Genomic DNA, 18,135 nt, shown 5'->3' with positions numbered 1-18,135 from the left:
TATCATCATAATCACCGAATACTCGGGATTCCAATATGCAGTATTTGTTGTCGTGTTCGCTCTTTTTCCTTTTTCCTTTTTTTTTTTTTTTTTTCTTTTCTCTCTCTCTTCTTGTTTGTGTAGCCTTTGGTATCTCTCTGCTTCCTTTACTTTCCAGGAATATCAAGGACAAACCTACGGTCCACTTCCATCTCCTTGTCATCTTCCTCGCCTTCAAATTTGAGGCGGTAAGTGTCCTTTCTGGAGCCCATCACTTCCGCCCGGTAGAACGTCGTAGTATCCGGGTATCGAGCCAGAACTTGTTTTCCTACCGAAAAACTTGGTAATGTCGAGCCAACTTGTGGTATTGGGATCAAAGACGCAGCGGTAGTTTTGTAAACCGCTCCCTGTTCGCCATTTTCATTCGGCTCAGGATCCTGTACATCATACCTTGAAAGGATGATCGGTTAGTTGAGAGGTAAGGACGCCCGGGGTCGTCATGCCATACCGCTTCTTATGTCCATCTCCAGATATCCCTTTGATGATGCACTGGATCCCCTCACCTTCGACCCCTTGCTTGTTCTTGTTATGCTTGAAGACTACTTCGGCCCCAACCACCAAATGCCCATTGCGCTCTGCGAGTGTACCCTTGGTGCCTTCCGTCCCTTCCTCCACTTTGACGTGGACATCTCGGCTATCACGGCTGTCACGAGCCTGATTGCTGGATACACTGGAGCCACGTTGGATGCCTCCCTTAATACGACCAGCTTTGTCCGGCAGGGAGGCACCCGAAGGCCCCGGTGAGTCCGTAGCTGAACCATCCACGTCATTTCTCTTCTTACGAGATTTCCCAAGAGCAGCCGCACGGTTAAGTGGCGCCTCTGCTTCAGATGCCTGACGAAGTGCAGTCAGAAGGCCCAAGTTCTTGATCACATCACTCGGCTCATCTTGAAGAATGGCCCTCTCATCTTCGCAAAGTTTAAGCATTTGCCGGTATAGGCTGTCCAGCTGGTTATGTTCATGTAGACTTGGCTCTGCGGATGACGATTAGCATGTGCTAGCTACTGAATATGATCTAGCAAGCCCATAGGGCATAGCTGGATGGACTGAGAGAGTTCATGCTGCCATGATTCTTGATAGCATGATATCATCTCAACGCCAAGGGGCCGGGTCATGATAGCGGAGACCCAGGTATACTCCATTTCTTCAGACAGCCGATGTAGAGCAAAAAAGAAAAAGGAAAAGGAAATAAAGAGGGATAACAGAGGAAGGTACTCACTCCCACCATCTTTGCCAATCTTCTCATTCAAGGCAGAGATCTGCTCGGCTAATGACTTCTGTTTATCATTCTTCTCCTTTGCCTTTCGTAAATCCTGTAGGATCTTATTCCACATATCAGTTTCCTCATTGGCCGCCAGACCATTGTCTCTAGGAGCGGAGGGCCCCTAGGACGGTTCCGTGACATGTTGGACGGAGGTGTACTGGGACGTGCAGCAACAATTGGGCGCTGTTGCGGACCTTTACTGTTTCCGGACGAGATCGCAAGCTCCCCGGTTCTAGCTTTCTCGATACTCAAGGCCTCCCAGGAAAAAGCGGAGACAATCTCTTTGCGACGTGCACTTCGCGTGCCACGAGCCGCACCCTGCCGGAGGTCGTGCGGGCGACTAAAGGAGCTCAGAGGCGAGCTTGGAGTCTCTTCAGTAGGGTGCTCGCCTGGCTCGAGCTGGCGCGGAGACGATAATGGTTCCCCGACCTGGCGGCTATCGCTGGCGGAGTTCCCATCACGGTTAAGCGGTAAGCGCTTGGCTGGCCAATGCACGCCGCCATTGGCGGTGCCCATTTTAGTCACGGGAACGCTTCCGGTCATCCTAATCGGGTTTAATTAGTATTGATGGAGGGGCTGCCCTGGAAGTGGAAAGTGGGTGGACTTCTTGTCAGACCGGGACGTGGAGAGGTAGAGGAAACTTTTACAACAGAGAGAAAAGACTCACTGACTCAATTTGTATTCTCTTTCTCTTTCCAACACCTTTCAGTGAATCATCAGACCCTTGGGGGTGCTCTTGCCTAAACTCCTCTTGTGTTTACTTTTCGACCTTCATTCACTCCAATCCTTCTTGTTACGTCACACGCTCTACAAAATGCAGGTGCCTTTGCTTCGACTCCAATGTGGTATGATCTCTGGTCATTTCCCTTGTCGATAACCTTCTTCTAATAAATACTAATCACGGTATACACTCTGACAGGTGTCAACAGTTATGATTGGGGTACACACAACTCCACAACATCTTGAATCTATAACTTGCTGAGTATTGTCTTAGGCAAGATTGGCCAAGCGTCGGCAGCTGCCCGCTATGCAGCTACAACAGCTGCGCCAGACTTCTCCATAGAATCCGAGAAACCCTATGCAGAGGTCAGTTCGAGACTACTTACCGATCACAGGCAATCGCTTATTTCCTATCAATAGCTATGGATGGGCACGCATCCTTCCCTCCCTTCGAAAGACGTCGAGACTCAGCGAACCCTCCTCGATATGGTCCAGGACAACCAAGCTTTGTTATCCAAGGAGGTTAGCGAGAAATATGGTGGGAAACTGCCATTCCTCTTCAAGGTACTTTCGGTCCACAAAGCCCTCAGTATCCAAGCGCACCCGAACAAGAAGCTCGCAGAGAAGCTCCATGCTAGAGATCCTCGCAACTATCCAGGTATATCATAAAGCCCACGCATAGGGATATTCCATTGCACTCTACATTTTCTAACGTAGTCTTTGCAGATGACAATCACAAGCCCGAGATGACCATCGCAATTACCCCCTTCGAGGGACTCTGTGGTTTCCGCCCCTTAGCGGAGATTTCCCATTTTCTCAACGCCGTGGCACCCCTCCGTCAGTTGATTGGAACAGATGCAGTTGACCACTTTCTGGGTGCAGTCAAGGGGTCCGAGGGTTCGGAGGATCCCACTGTTATACAGAAAAATAAGGATGCTTTACGGACCGTGTTCACGGCGCTGATGAACTCATCGTCCGAGAACATCGAGGCCGCTACGAAGGAGCTTACTGCTGCGGCCCAAAACTCCCCCGAAACATTCGGCACGTCTGCTAGCACCCCAGAGACAAACCCCAGCAACCCAGCGGAGCTGGCTGCTATTATCACCCGTCTCAATGGACAGTTCCCGAACGATATCGGCCTATTTGTATTCTTCTTCCTCAATTTTGTCAAGCTTGCACCGGGAGAGGCCATGTTCTTGAAGGCCGACGACATTCATGCCTACGTGTCTGGCGACATCATCGAGTGCATGGCGTCTTCCGACAACGTCGTGCGGGCTGGCTTCACGCCCAAGTTCAAGGATGTAGATACCCTGACCGAAATGCTGACATACTCCTATGCTCCAATTGAAGAACAGAAGCTAGAACCCAAGGAATACCCGTATGCGATTCTGAATGCCTCCGCATATTCAAGCGCATCGTCGTCCTTGCTCTACGACCCCCCAATTGAGGAGTTCAGTGTGGTGAAGACCGATCTCAAGCGAACTGGGGCCAAGGCTACTTTCGATGGACTGGGAGGACCCAGCATCCTGATCTGTACCCGAGGCACCGGAAAGATCACCGTCGGCCATAAGACAGAGGAAGTCAAGGAGGGCTATGTTTTCTTTGTCGGTGCCGATGCGGAGTGTATCATTGAGAACACTGGTTCTGGATCTGATGAGGAAAATGTGTTCACGACCTTCAAGGCTTTCTGTGATTTGACCGGCAAGGAAGGCATGGTGAACGGCAACTAAACTATTTACTTAACAGCAACGAATGGATGTAAAAATAGCTACAGCAATACGACTTATAATACTTTCCCTTGGATCCGCTATCTTGCCATGAACCGAACCAAAGAAATTAACCTATCTATAACTCGGCCCGTAGCAACCGAGGTAAAAAGAAGCAAAGCTAACCTTAACATCCAACCCATCCATGATCTACTTCAGCTGCGGGGAATGACTAGTCTCTTCAGGCCATTATAGTTTAATCTTTCAGCTCCGGCAATTCACTCACCTCTCCAATTTCTTCCTTCACCACAACCATTGTATTAATTTCCTTTTCCCCGTCTCCATCAACACACCCTACATATCAAGCTCGATACCTTACTACCATAATGACATCCACCTCACTCTCCTTGTGGGGGAGAGTAGACCTCGTCCATGCTCAGCTGACCGTTTTGGGCACAGCCCTCTACAGCGCCATAACGGGCATCTTCCGAGGCCCAAGCGGCGCATCAACATACGGGCTCCACGTCGGCAACGCAGCGTTGAGAAAACTGTGCGATAGACTAAGCGCAGAACAGTTCCAGTACAAGATCCCTGAATTTGGCAAAGAAGCATACCCGCGATCATGACTAACTAGCGATATAAAAAGATACATGAACGGTTCCACAAGGTCCGTCTACGAGACATCCTTGCAGAAAAAGGGCCTCCAGCCCGAGACCGTCCCTCTCAAACACGGTGCACAGGGTCACTGGATCGGAAACAAGAATGCCAAAAATGTGGTCATCTATTACCATGGTATAGTCAATACGTCTACTATCGTCCGTACCTTTTGTATTGTGCCGCAATAGTACATAGCATGTCTAAGCATATTGCATGCAACTATAGACTATGCTATGCTATGCTACACAGAAACATATCGGGTACATGCTGTTGAAGGAAGTAGTACACTGCTAACGCACCCCCCCAAACAGGCGGCGGGTTCGCCGTGCCCGGCGCAGCCGGCCATATGGCCTTCTACAGCCATGTAATCGACACCCTCAGCGCAGAAGGCCACGACATAGCCTTCTTCCTGGTCACCTACAGCCTCACCCCACACGCCGTCTACCCGACCCAACTCCGGCAGGCCGTCGAGGCCCTCCGCTACATCCTCACCGAGACGAACCGCGACCCGGCCAACGTGATCGTGGGCGGCGACTCTGCAGGCGGAAATCTAGCCCTAGCCGTCCTCCTGCATCTGTCCCACCCACATCCCGAGATCGAGCCTGTGTGCGACGTAGCGCCCTTGGCGGGGTTGTTTGCCTTCGCGCCGTGGGTGAGTTTCGCCGGTGAGGGCGCCTCCATGCGGGAGAACCAGTATAAGGATATGATTGGGCCGGAGATTTTGGATCGGTGGTCACGCTTGTATTTGGGTGCGGAGGGGAAGGAGGGCGATGCGTGGAGTGAGCCTAGTCGGGCACCGATTGAATGGTGGAGGGATGCGAAGGTGAAGGAGGTGTTGATTTTGGCTGGCAAGGATGAGATCTTGTTTGATCCAATTGATGCGTTTGTGAAGAAGTTTCAGGTATGTAACTTTTCCCCCTTCCTTTTTGGGGGTGGGGTGGGAAATTCCTAGGTTTGTGAAGACAGGTGATCTTGATGCTAACGGCGGTTTAGTCGGTTGTACCGAACACGACGTATCTTGTAGGGCATGGAGAGACTCATGTGGCCCCGGTTTACAGCGCTGGTTTTATTGGAAAGGAGACACAGCAGGGGAAGGGTTTGAAGGAGTGGTTGCGGTCTCGTCTCTAGCGCGTTAGCTGAGCAGCCATCATCCTGGTATCTATGTACACTTGAGTATCTAGCCTCTTGAACCTGCAGGTCAAAGGCGGAAGGGGAACACTCGGAGCGCTTTCACTACACCAAACACGTTGAGTATTAATGTCTATCATGAAATCAGATTTCCACAACTGGGACGATAGCAATGGGAATAAAGGCAAGCGCCGATAATACCTGGCACAATAGAATAGCTACGCCGTCGTATAAATCATCAAAGTAACAAAACACCGGATCGAACGAGGAAGAAGAGTAAGAATCGAATATAAAAGGGAAAAAAGGGGGATATGCAAAAGGGATCTAAGACGACACTCTCGGCGCATACTTCGCAGCAGCGGTATCGAAGAATGCACTCTTCTCTTGAATATCAGCCAACAGAGCATGCGATGACTGCACGTTCTGTAGACGCCTGTGCCCAAAGATATATCCGTTAGCAAGTTCCAAGACATGGGAACAAAAACTCGAAGAGGAATGTGATACGTACGCCTCGAGCTCCTCGGTCGGCTTTCCGGCCAAAACGTTCAGCACAATGCTGTTGGCAATGAGCTCCGCGTCCTCGGGGTACTTCTCCAGAGCTGTCGTCAATGCAGCTTCAGCTTCTGGCAACCGGCCGAGGTGGATTTCAGCCACGGCCTGACCGACGATCGAGAGCGGGGCAGATGTACTAGGGGCAGCGGCGAGTTCTTCATAGACGTAGAAAGCAGATTGGTACTTTTCGCCGCCCTAGGAATAAACAAAACCATCCGTCAGTTATCTCATTAAAAAAAATCGACACCAACAACATAATGGGAGCACATACAACCCTCAAACCAACCCACGACTCGGCCAAATTAACAAGCAGGGAATCCTGAGCCCACCGCTTGGCAGTCTGCACCTCCTTCAGGGCGAGATCGGAGCGATTCTGCTGAAGGTGGATCTGAACGATCAATGCAACACTGTACATATCACGGTAAGCCACGGATCAGCATTTCCCTCCAACCGGAGACCAAAGCGACTTCAGACATACGCTTCCAGATTGCCTTGGTGCTTCGTCAACAAAGCCAGAGCCTCCTCGCTCAACCCCTGCGCCTGCAGCACTGTTCCACCCAGAACCTGCACGGTAGCATTATCAGGATAGTTCTCCGCCAGGTCCTGTGTGAGCTTCAGGGCGGACTCGCTGTCGCCGGATGTTTGCTGCGCCAATGCCTTCGCTGCCGCAAGGTCGGGGGTGTCTTCTTCGCCGTCAACATCGGAGAGAACCTGGTCAGTCTGTCCCAGGGCAATTTTGGCGCGCAGCTGTAGGATGCGAGCAGGAAGGTGGTTTTCAGAGGATAGGGCCGATGTATCGAAGTCGATCACCTCCTGGTACTGGCCTTGATGGAAGGCATTGTGAATGTTGATGAGTTCTGTGGAGAGAGGAGTATGAGTTGGAAGGTACTACACTCAGCTTTAGGAAGTATAATCACGAAACACTTACCACCTTCTGCCGAGAATGGATCCATGGTGTAGTACAATTGCGAAAGGAATTGCCAATTGTCTTTATTTACTGTGTGCTGTATACAGCGTATGGTTGATGGCACGGAAGGCGGAGGCCGAAAGTCGTCACGTTGCCTTTCCGAGGGCGGTGACGGCATAAAATCAGTCAAAAACTTATCATTTACCACAGCGCACGTCGCCCTACTAGCCCTTAAATGCCTCACAATATGATAAATACTAGTATCTATCCCTATGGACGGACAATAAGAAGGCCTACCTTACAAGGGAAAGAGAAAAGACTAAAGATCGCCATACTTGCACAATGGCCTGGAATCGAATGAGCGTCCCAGCGCACGTTTAATATTAAAACAAGAATATGAAACGTAAAGATAGACATGACCTCGCCTCATGTCGGAGATTCATCTAGAACCCTCAGAGCAATGGAAAAGGATTGAGCGAGCAAGTACACCGCTCGATCGAAAGCGTTGACTTCAATCCACGCTCTTGTACATGTTATTCCGCCGCCAATTGTGACCAATGATGCAACCATTCCCTGCTGACTCCTTGAATGCTGCCATCCTATCCGATGATGATAACGCGTGAAATGCCGCCCTAACCCCGAACCCTGAAGACAAATAAATGAAGAACTATGATGGGCAAGATTCGCTGCAAACAAAAGAAGAAAAAAAAAAAAACAACATCATGAGAAGTAGAATAAGTGCACAGCCATGCAACACACAACAGAAGAGCACAAGTAGAGGGTATCGCTAGATAGAACAGAAGTAATCCAATCGCAAATGGAACTGAAGAAAAAGACAAAGGAAGAAAATATCAAGGAGCGCCCGTACCTCACTCGCAATGCAACCATGCATCGCCCTTTAATAACACAGAGTAGAGACAAACAAGCAGATGACGGTTTCTCCTTTAGGCCCTCCAGTGACCTCAGCAACCGTACTGCGCCAAAGTCCCCGAAAGTAATAGCCAAAGGAAAAGTCCGGAAAAGGACACAATAGATGCAATGAAAGTTTAAAGAACGCCGCTCCGTTTATTTGCACATGTTTTGAGACCAACGAAACCAGAGATGAAGAGTCGCATGGAAAAGGTGGAAATGGAAAAGTGAGATTGGCATCCTGGTAGCACGCCACAGTTGACAACGCTTGTTGCAAGGCTTCAACAAGGCAACGATGAAGTGGACGCTGCAGAAACAGTCGGTGTCAGATCTGGAGAACTATCCTTGTCTTCTGCGCTCGCTGCCACGTCATTACCCTTCTCACGCTCCGTAGATGACGTGCGCTTGAAGACGGTCTGCCCGATCTGTCGAAGAATACCCATCCGCTCAGCTCTCAATTCTTCTGCATCAAGCCGCTGAACAGACATCGGGTCTTCTTTTGTGATCTTGCAGAATAAGGTTGAGAACAGATATTGGTCTCCGCCGCCATCATACAGGGGCAAGTAGCGGTATCCTTGGGACAGGCTGCTAAGCTTCGCAGTGAATGTGGCAAGTTGGACACTACTATTGCTTCCTGCACTGCGCCCATCCTGTGAACTCCAGATAGTCCAGCGAACGAATACCAAATCTGGATATTTAGTCTCCAGCGACAACCTAAAGCGATCGTTGAAGATTGGGCTATACCCATTGCTCTGCTCGATCTTCGTGCGCCGACGGTGTGGAAATCCGATGCCCGACATGCCATTGCGGGCGGATGCGTTCATACCACCCTCGCCATAAACGAAGCTCTGGCCACGATCATCTGCGCTAAACATTTCAATCTCCACGTAAGGATTGATGTTATCATCGGGTCCAATGCTGCGAGGGCGAGGAAGCTGTTGGGCAGATATAACATCCACCGAAAATCGAACAAGCTTCCACTCCGTAGTCTTCGTTTTCTCCTCGTCAGCCGGGCACAAGGCGCGAAGAGACTCGGGTTTTAGCACGTAACCGGTTCGATCGCTCCCAGCAGCAAACATGGCCTGGTTCATCTGCATGCCAATGTCGTATGTTTGCCAGTTCAAGGCCGCCATCTGAACGCCGCGTCGCCAAAATTTGAGGGGGTCGAAGTTCGAAGATCTCAGGCGGAAGCCGGAGGGATAGACTCGAGTCAAATATTTTTGGTTGTGCTTCTCAAAGAGAGCCCTGTTTTCGGCATCACGGCATATACCCTCGAATGATCGTTCGGCGAAGGAGTAGACATGGTTATACCGTTGACTTTCAGCGGATGAGAAGCTGTGCCACTTGTACCCTCGAGTGTAGACACCTAGATCCGACAAAGGTTTGGTGATTTTGCTCTTCTGACGTCTTTTCTTTTCTTTCCTGATGGTCGCCAATGCGCCATCACTCTCCTCCGTCGCACTGCTGATGCTGGTCGTTGTAAACGAGCGTCTATCTTGGGTCAAAAATGAGCCAACGGTTTCCAGTCCAAGCGTTGGAGGGCTTGACAAAGGGGGCAAACTGGTTATTGCTGAGCTTTCAGATGCCGTCGGACGTATGAATGGAGAACTCGCGCTGCGTTTACGGCCGTGAACGGCGAATGTGCCCATGGACTCCTGCCGTACGCCCTCTTGGAGCTCGTCACAGGTCTTTACCTTAACAAGAATGCGTCCCTTCAGCTCTTCGGGTGACGGAAGGACAAAACTGTTTGTTAACAGTGGCTCCAGGATAAGCTGATCTTTGAAGGTATCCTTCATGATTTTGACCATTGCCAGTTGCTGCTCCGGGTTACAATGTACCTCGAGAGACAGGATGAGAGGAAAATCAGTAGTGATGAATGCATAGCGATTAATGACGGTAATACAGTCAGCAAACAGAACGCTCGTGGTCATAGTTCGTCCATGGGACACAATCGGTCGGCCATCGGCCCCATCCCAACAGTCGATCTCTACACAACGGCATCCTTTTTGCAAAGCGCTTATGTATGCCTCTGTGCTGGACGCCCCAGCAACTTGGCGGCCTAACAGATAAGTATTGTGGGAACTCGAGATGAAGTATTCGTTCAAGGGACGGTCGAATCGCGACTGGGGAGCACGAGAGGCATATAAACCGTTCCATGGGGACGCAAGGAAAAAGGAAAATGTATCAAAATCCATTCGAGGGACTTGCTCCTCCTCAAACTCTGGGATACTTGGGACCCGCGATTTAGACTTGCGTACACATTTGTCAAAAACCGAGACCCAATAACTTCGGTCCGAGTCAACGTCCTCATTTTGTACGTTTCGGAGGAAGGTCAAGAATTCATCGACGCTTAGGCCAGCTTTGGCGTCCCTGGCACTATCCTTGAAGATCTCCTTGACGTCTTTCCGCTCTTTCAAGCGAGCGACAAAATTCTGGAACTGTGAAAAGTTCAACTTGCCGTTGACATCAGAATCAGCTTTGGAGAATTGCGCGCGAAGCATGTTCTTGGAGCAATTGATATGTAAACTGCGACAAATGCCCTCCACGGCCACAAAATCTAGACTTCCCTGCTCAGCCGACCTGGGTCCGTGGGGGAACAATCTCGACATCTCGCGCTGCCAATGCGCCTTCAGGACTGCCTCACTCTGACCGGAACCAGCCAGGCCAGCCATAAGGCCTATCCTATATCGGGAGATATGTTCTAGAGTGGTCGTCCAAAGCTCGAGTATATAATCGTTAGGGGCAATCAGGTGCAGCATTTTGACAGCCCGACCTTTTGACCGCTCGTCATCGGCAATAATGATTGTGAACCAGCGATTTTCGGTGTCTTGTGGAACCTGGTGCTCCTCGCGGTAATTCCGTGCGTCCACGCCAACTCGGATTTCTTTGATATCGTCAATGTAGAAGCGCTTAGTCGGATTCGAGACATCCCAGTAGACCTTGCCCGCATCTAGGTCTAGGACGAAACGAACTTGCTTTCTCCGCTTCTTTGTAACTTTCGTCAAGACAGTCCCACGTTGAATCATGGAATCAATTTTCGGCGCGATTGTGCCGGTGTGGCGGGAGGCTGCCATAAAACTGTCATTTGGTAAGCTGGATGACTCTGATCCGCACCAAACTCCGAGGGAATCAAGAGCATCATTGCTGTCTTCCTCGTTACTAGATTCGAGTGCATTGTCGCGGCCGTTCTGAGATCCGGTCTTGCTGTCACTGCGCCTCCGCATAGTCACGGGGCCAGAGCTGCGGTCGCGCTTTTCATTGTGGGAAGCAGATTGGCGTCGTCGTGTAAGCTTGTTTGCGGCACCACGGGAAATTCTGCGCATCAAGCCCGGGCCTTTGGAATTCGAGTTGACTGCGTCCCCCGATCCAGAAGCGGGAGCGTTCCCTGGGACGGCCATGATGGACTCCCCGAGCTCGAACGTAGTAGGAGGGATAGCAGGGAAGGGAGGTATACGTCCTCGGAAACCGTCGGTAGCAATCTGTAAAGGTGTGCCTGAAGGGCTTGAAGCATTTGAAGGAAAATAGGCGGGACGTAAAGAATTGGGAGTCGTAGTCAGAGAAGAGGCGTAAGATGGTGCTGACGAAGGATTAGGGGCAGGAGGAATAGATGTGATAACATGATGTAGCTTTGGGGGGTTGGAGGATGAAGTAGTGAGTTTTAAGCTAGAGCGGGTATCGCCATTGACGGTCGAAGCCGCTGAGGTAGCGGCGTAGGCCATCGCGGGTACCTACAAGAAACACACTACTCAGCTGCAGATCGTGAGACTGTCAACCTGTCGTGAACCGTGCCAATGCCTGAGTCACCTGGACTTTGCAAAGGACGAATGAGCAGTACAGCAGTAAGAAAGCGGTCGTGTTGGTTCAGAGATGGCGGCCTATGATTGTAATGCAATACGAACCGAATTAGGGAACGTGTCAGGCTGAGTGATGCAAAAGCCACGTCCTTAGCGGAATATGTTATGATTTTGATATCTGCATCTTGGCCAGCCTTTAATGCAATGCGGAGAGCCCTTCCTGAGAGCACTCGCGAGGAAGGAAGGAGGGGGGGGAGGGAAAGGAACTCAGGTCCCTGACAGCAATTGAGACGAACAGTGGCCCTGTGTAACGGTGGCTCCACGGGACAACAATCGGTAACGCTACCGTCGTCTATCAGGTTGTTGATCGATGACTTGGCTCCCTGCTTATGGACCCGATTTTCGTCACGTTCCTTTTAGAGCTTTCTGCCCCTTTCGGCGGTTTTCTTTTTTTATTTTTAAACCTGTATTCCCAATGGAAATCCTGCTTTCTAACCCCTCTTAAATCGTCGATCCCTCCAATGCGCGGGGAAAGCTGTCCTTCTGCAAGAATAGAAAGGTGTGGAGACGGACCAATTGGCCGTGTCTGGCGACGGGGGTAGCAGTTCCTATTTTTCTCCTTTCCTTTTTCCTTTTTTAATTTTCCCTGGTGTTGGCAGGGAATATAGATAGCGGCCCACAGATGAAAAGGACTAATAGAAGCGAATCATGCAAGACAAAAGTAGCCTGTGCCGCGCATGTGCTTAGTTGTCAGCAGAGCCCCTCCGCTTTGAGTAATTGAGCAAAGAAATTCAGTTTTCGCGTCAGTTGGCGTGGTTCTAAGAGTAATTTGGGAAGGTGCAGCACGGGAAGTGTAGAATCGGCGACGAGGATCCGAGCTGCAATGCAGGATTGCCTGCCAGCACAGTGATGCAGGCGGTCCAAACAGGAAGAAGGAGGATGCTAGGGGAGCAATCAGAGATTGGACGGAGCTCAGTAGTCGCAAAGGTTGCGATGCTCTAGTGCGCTTCGACGTCTCGCCGTTTCAGGCAATGCTGCACGGTTACGTGGAGGGTTATAGAGGACCTGCAGCGACAGAAAAAAAAAGCCGCCAGGATGTAAGTAAGAAACGATGATCATGCGACGAATAGCGAGGAGACTGGGCCAGCAGCGTGCTCCAAGAAATTCGGGTCACTAAATTGCGGAAGGGAGGAAGGCGAAGGACTGCGGACGAGGACGGTACTGAAAGGTGTTAAAAAGGGATTCGATAGTCCTCTTAAGGATTTTCCATTTGGACGAGTAGTGAAAGTTGAACCAACAGGAAGATTTGGGGAGAAAGAATTGTGGAAGGCTCGATTTGGAAGAAACCACTGGATGTTTCAATTGAAAGAAAGCTGGAGTGGGTACTGCTTACTGACGTACAGAGTACTGTATGTCGTGTGGTACGTATTGCAGTATGGTCACGGTCCACAGTACTCGTACAGACGCGGTAACGGGTAACTGGATCTGTACAGTACCTTAATGTGTATTTCCGCCTATTTTCTTTTCCCTCTTTCTCGTTTCTCTTTTTCTGTCCTCCTTTATTGTTATTATTCGTCTCGGCCAACGGGTCCACCGAGAAGTTGAAAACGAGAACGAGAAACCGAAGAGTCCGACAAGGGTTGAAAATTACACCGCTTAGGCTTTTCGGTACCAAACAACGTTGAACAATGTAATGATGATCTAACCAGACGATATGGAATGATGATGGTAGTGGCCGTCAGTGGTGATAACAGCGGCGTTCAGGGATAGCCAGAGAAAATAAAATGGACCAAGAGGGGAAACGAATGATCGCGTTCAAAGATACTTGCTGCCGTTGATCTTCTATCCTCAATAAAGAATAAAAGTCAATGATCATGATAGCAATGACGGATGGCCGGGAGGAGTCTTCGATCTATATATCTAAAATGAGGAGGAGCAGGAAAGGGATGGTAAATTTGGTATGTAGTCTAATCAAACTGGGCCGTTTGTCGCTGGGCAGATTTTCTTGAAACTTCATGGCGGGTGAGCTGTGAACAACGCATAGCAACGGCGGCCCAAGAAAATATTGAAGCTAATCGTAATGCCTTGTGGCAGCTTGCCTACGGAGTTATTATCTCCCTGTTTGGTAGAAAAAAAAAATCATTCTCAATCATATCATCATTCTTTTCTTTTCTGTTTTTATTTTTGTGCTTCCTTTTTGCCCTTGGAATATTGAACTACCCGAGACCGGGAAGTCCGGGATCCCCTTGATATTGAGATGAATACGAGTCAAATGACTTTGATATTTATTTTATTCTGCCTAGGTACTCTTACTCTGCATTCATATGAATGAGATTTATTTGTTTTCTTAAACGTATCTGACCAGTACTAAGGTATCAGGGCCCGCGCGGGAACGTGACCTGTAAACCTGGAGAGAGCATCATTTGGGTACCAGAGCGAACAATGAAATAACTTCCAATGAACAGACCCTGATCTGCTATAACATTGGACGATCATCCCTTGGGGAATAGCACTGTCAATCTTGCCGGTCGGCACACTCCCACTGGCTGTGGGCAGGCCGAGTTTCACCTAGTTCTTAGGTATAATCTCGGTGTCTTTCGACAAAAATTCCTTAGGGAGGAAAGGGGGGTAAAGTGGAAAGCCCTAGTAGGTTGAAAAGCGCCTGTGCGACGTCCTCGATAGGTTGGCCTTGTGGATACAGGTCATCCCATAGCTGTAACAGATTGCATTGCATGCCCTTTCGAAAAGAGAATCCCCACAGAAGAACCCGTTCCCCATGGACACGATGGGGGCTGCGTGATACAGAGAACCGAGTAATCCACTGTCATTTCTTTCAACCATTTTACACGACGCTAGAAAGAATTCGAAGCATGCCTCACCACCGATCCACTGCTAACAATAAATCACTACTGTGCCCATCGCGTAGGATTTGATATCCGATGTTACAGAATTTGAGGGCACCAACACTGTGGTCCTTCTGGGGAAGGATTATGTGGATCGCATGCGATCATTATCGTCTATCGTCATCTCAGTCCCCTTCATTCTTGCAATCTTTAGAGTTTCAGGTCGCGGGTTGTTGAACTAAACTGCCTTATCCCTGTGGATAACTCTGCTTTGCTTCCCGAACCTGATAAGTGAAGCTGCACGCCATCCCTCCGCACTTTAGGGCCTGTGTGGTCGTATAGTAAACCGGTAGGTCAACAGTCCCAACACGAATGGTTTGGTCCAATAGTGCCATGACTCAAAGTTCCGACAATCGGGGTGCTTGTCACCTGATTCCTGCCTTAGTATCGACAGGAGACTGGGTTGTCGGCATCCAATCATTGCCTTTTAGTCAAGGATGCATTCACACCGCAGAAAATCAATGTGCGATGATGCCGTGAGGAATGGTACTACCAATAGAACCTTAAGGGGGAGAAGGGAGGGGGAAGAAGGGCGGGTTTGCCGGAAACAGATAGAAAAATGAAAAAGCGAAAAACAGGACGGTTGAAGCCGCTCATCCCTAGTCGAACAACACTGTGGAGTGTTGAGTGGTTCTTTCGTCTACGTAAGGTTCGCAGGTGGTGGATTTACTAGTACGCGGGGCGGAAGGGAAATATAGGTACAGTAATCCACTGCTACCTAAAACAGTACAGAATTGTTTCTTGTTTTAAAATTGAGTCATCGCGAATGTGGACTATAGGAGTCGAAAGAAAAAGCATGCTATTACAAGAAACGCGGGGGTGGTTTTAACGCTATCTTGGTCGAAGACAGGTACAGAAATTGTACTCCGTACCAGGCGTAATAATACGGTTACCAGCCTTAGTAATGGATTCAATTGCCCTACGAAGTATGCATTGGTTCTTGAGGCTAGGGCAAGTGGCAGTGGAATCACGGGCGGGGGCGGTGCGTGAGAAGGGAGAAAAGAAAGCAAGATCGTCACGACAATGGAGCGGTAAGAATGATGAAACGATGAATCTTAAACCGCTAGTCAGCAGATCCTTTGGGGGATTCTCATAGGTAGCAACTTAGCCCCATACTAATCTTGGAGAACTAGTAATTAGTCAGGTATTTTCCTCCCACAGCCGGGTAATATTTTCCCTTTCCTTACATACCAGAAGTACAACCTGCTGGCACAATTATTTTTTGTGGGTTATACCCTACTATTGAGGGCTTATCATTCTACGTACTCCGTACTGGGGACATATTGAGGCCTTTACCAGCCACTAGTATTAGTATCACACTACCTTCTCACCGTCTCAGAAGAGCGGTCAGTCAGCCTTTGTTTTGTCCATTGAGTGTAATTCACAATTCATAGCCTGATAATGAGAATTGATAGAGCACTCGAACTCGTGGATTCATTTTCCATGCTATCCAATCAGTCTTGTTTGAACATATCTTTTATTCTTTATTCTGTCTGCCTCCCTACCCTATGAGATCAGAGAACTTAGTCCGGCATGGTGGTCATCCTATCCACCCATGCCTGTGTGGTTGGACACCAACGAAGCCGGCTAACAGGTCATACTAGGTAGATTTCCCGTATTGCTCCCACAGACCATCACGCCTTGGCGGGAAACCAGAAACAGATAGTACTGCGACCAGTTTGAATGCATCGTGACTTCCAAAAGCAGGAGGCAACCGTAGGACGCTCAACACAGACGCGAGAAAAAATAAATAAATAAATAAAATACAAATAAAACCATAAGCAAAATGGTTCGTGGGGTGTGAACCCCGCACTACAGCTGAGCCATGTTGCTGAGCTGGCAATGCTTATCGTCCTTGTTCTGCCTGTCATTTGAGTGTTCAGCTCACCAACGGTCGTTGATGGGGGATAATGGTCATCAGAAAGTGGTATAATGGAGGTTTGCTTTAGGCAGACCAAAATTGCGCATTTCCCCTCCCTCCGAATCCTCTGCCAGCCCTGTTCTTGAGGCAATTTCGATGCACACATATACATTTGCTAACGTTCTTTTTTTATAGCAAGGATAACACGGTCACTAGTATTATCATGGAAGTAGTACATGTACAGTGAACAATGAACAAGAAGGCGGCTAAATATAGATAAAGCGATATTTCTTTTATTATCCCTACCAAGATCCTTGAAGAAATGATGTTGTCGGCTATCGGGCAATATCGGCCCAGCGTCCAACCAAATCAATTATCTATCGAAGGTTCTTTCATTCTTCCATGGAGCAGGTAAAGCCTGATTAGATTAACTACTACTAGTAGTCTGCCTCCCAACCTTATTGTCTCAAAAAATGGATTGGGCTCCCATTAGCCTTTTCCAGACAAGGCTGATTCCTCCTCCAATGGCAGGTTATTTTTGGGGTGCGAATGACCTGATGCATTAGTAGGTATTACAATGATATTTCCTTGTTTCTTCTTCTCATTCTGAATCTCCTCCTGCTTTTACTGGAATCATAAGAAACCGATTGGGGTGCTCAGGGCACGTGGGCGTATGTATGAAAGCAAAGTAAGCAATTTCATTCAGCATCTCTGTCATCATAAGATCGATACCCGATAGGAAGTCCCCGACCGGTGGATCAAAATTGATATCGCGGCTGTCGCGGGAATCTGTGTCAGGTAGCAATGAATAGAATACTGGGATTCTTTTTCGAAGGGTCTCATCTACGAGTGAGTACATTTCCATGACGCAAGGAGTTGTAGCAGATCAGTTTATATTCCCTTCCTAAGATCAGCACGCGGCTGTATATATGGACATTTGTAGACAAATCTCCGTAGGAAGTGGGCAAGACGAGGCCTGAACTTCTTGCTAGTGTGATGTTGCGCGGTCTTGGCTACCCGGTGGTACTTGTTAGCACGGTTACCTTTTCAGGGTGTTTACTGCAGATGTTTAGTTGCGTATGTAGATACCTCATAGAGAGAGGAACGATTTGGTGTAAACCTACCCCTCCCCCCAATACAATCGAGAATGATGACGATGATCAGAGGGGAAGTAAAGCGGAGAACAAGGCTCATGGATTTTTAGGGTTGTCGCCGCCTCGCGTGCTCAAAGAGTTTTGATTGCTCCTTGCGTTGATTTATTAATATTTATTTATTTTCATCCTGAGGGAGGTATTAGTGTCCGAGGTCTGTGTGTATATGCTATATTGTCATGCCATCATCGGAATCAACTTTGGGAACGTTGATTCCGAGAAGGTTAACCGGCACTGATAATCACGATGATCGAAAGAGCGGGGGAGAGGATAATTCTCCGTACTACCAATCCTCCCACGAGCATCATTCAGCCGTGCTCTGACGTGCCACGAAAGTCCATCAGGAAAGGGATATCATTCGATACCTAGGCTTTGAATCCAAGCCCGTGACCAGTAGCGCAACATTTCATTCGCACCGGGAGCACCGGCTACCAGGGTGGCCATGTTTGCTACCTACTCTTACTATACCAGCTCAGTTAAGCCTAAAACCCAAGGTACCGGGACTCCAAGAAACTTTTAGGATCCTGGGGTCTGAGACCGTAGT

General features: G+C 49.0%; 5 protein-coding genes across 5 annotated transcripts; 2 read left to right on the top strand and 3 right to left on the bottom strand.

Annotated features, from left to right (window-relative positions):
- Positions 1–146: 146 nt before the first annotated feature.
- Positions 147–1,819, bottom strand: ANOM_008792 (SAGA-associated factor 29 family protein; the record flags this gene model as incomplete). Its single annotated transcript, XM_015554048.1, has 4 exons — positions 147–429; positions 488–1,013; positions 1,259–1,424; positions 1,478–1,819. 4 exons carry the CDS (start codon positions 1,817–1,819, stop codon positions 147–149), a joined length of 1,317 nt encoding a protein of 438 aa, XP_015404204.1.
- Positions 1,820–2,117: 298 nt separating this feature from the next.
- pmi1 (mannose-6-phosphate isomerase pmi1) lies at positions 2,118–3,820 on the top strand (the record flags this gene model as incomplete). Its single annotated transcript, XM_015554047.1, has 5 exons — positions 2,118–2,148; positions 2,223–2,243; positions 2,298–2,389; positions 2,444–2,681; positions 2,750–3,820. 5 exons carry the CDS (start codon positions 2,118–2,120, stop codon positions 3,751–3,753), a joined length of 1,386 nt encoding a protein of 461 aa, XP_015404205.1. The 3' UTR covers positions 3,754–3,820.
- Positions 3,821–4,115: 295 nt separating this feature from the next.
- On the top strand, positions 4,116–5,514 carry ANOM_008790 (putative 6-hexanolactone hydrolase; the record flags this gene model as incomplete). Its single annotated transcript, XM_015554046.1, has 4 exons — positions 4,116–4,309; positions 4,376–4,521; positions 4,698–5,287; positions 5,380–5,514. The coding sequence occupies 4 exons, from the start codon at positions 4,116–4,118 to the stop codon at positions 5,512–5,514; spliced, it is 1,065 nt and encodes a 354-aa protein (XP_015404206.1).
- A 268-nt stretch (positions 5,515–5,782) lies between these two features.
- On the bottom strand, positions 5,783–7,019 carry ANOM_008789 (putative Coatomer subunit epsilon; the record flags this gene model as incomplete). The annotated part of the gene is made up of 5 exons (XM_015554045.1): positions 5,783–5,947; positions 6,023–6,261; positions 6,338–6,473; positions 6,545–6,923; positions 6,995–7,019. The coding sequence occupies 5 exons, from the start codon at positions 7,017–7,019 to the stop codon at positions 5,839–5,841; spliced, it is 888 nt and encodes a 295-aa protein (XP_015404214.1). The 3' UTR covers positions 5,783–5,838.
- Positions 7,020–8,163: 1,144 nt separating this feature from the next.
- Positions 8,164–11,601, bottom strand: ANOM_008788 (putative 1-phosphatidylinositol-4,5-bisphosphate phosphodiesterase Plc1; the record flags this gene model as incomplete). The annotated part of the gene is made up of 1 exon (XM_015554044.1): positions 8,164–11,601. The coding sequence occupies one exon, from the start codon at positions 11,599–11,601 to the stop codon at positions 8,164–8,166; it is 3,438 nt and encodes a 1,145-aa protein (XP_015404213.1).
- Between the last annotated feature and the right edge of the window lie 6,534 nt (positions 11,602–18,135).

The sequence above is a fragment of the Aspergillus nomiae genome (genome assembly GCF_001204775.2).
Source record: "Aspergillus nomiae NRRL 13137 chromosome Unknown contig00279, whole genome shotgun sequence".
Classification (NCBI taxonomy): Eukaryota; Fungi; Ascomycota; class Eurotiomycetes; order Eurotiales; family Aspergillaceae; genus Aspergillus; species Aspergillus nomiae.
The sequence above is the reverse complement of the archived record's forward strand: the minus strand, read 5'-3'. Positions and strand labels throughout refer to the sequence as shown.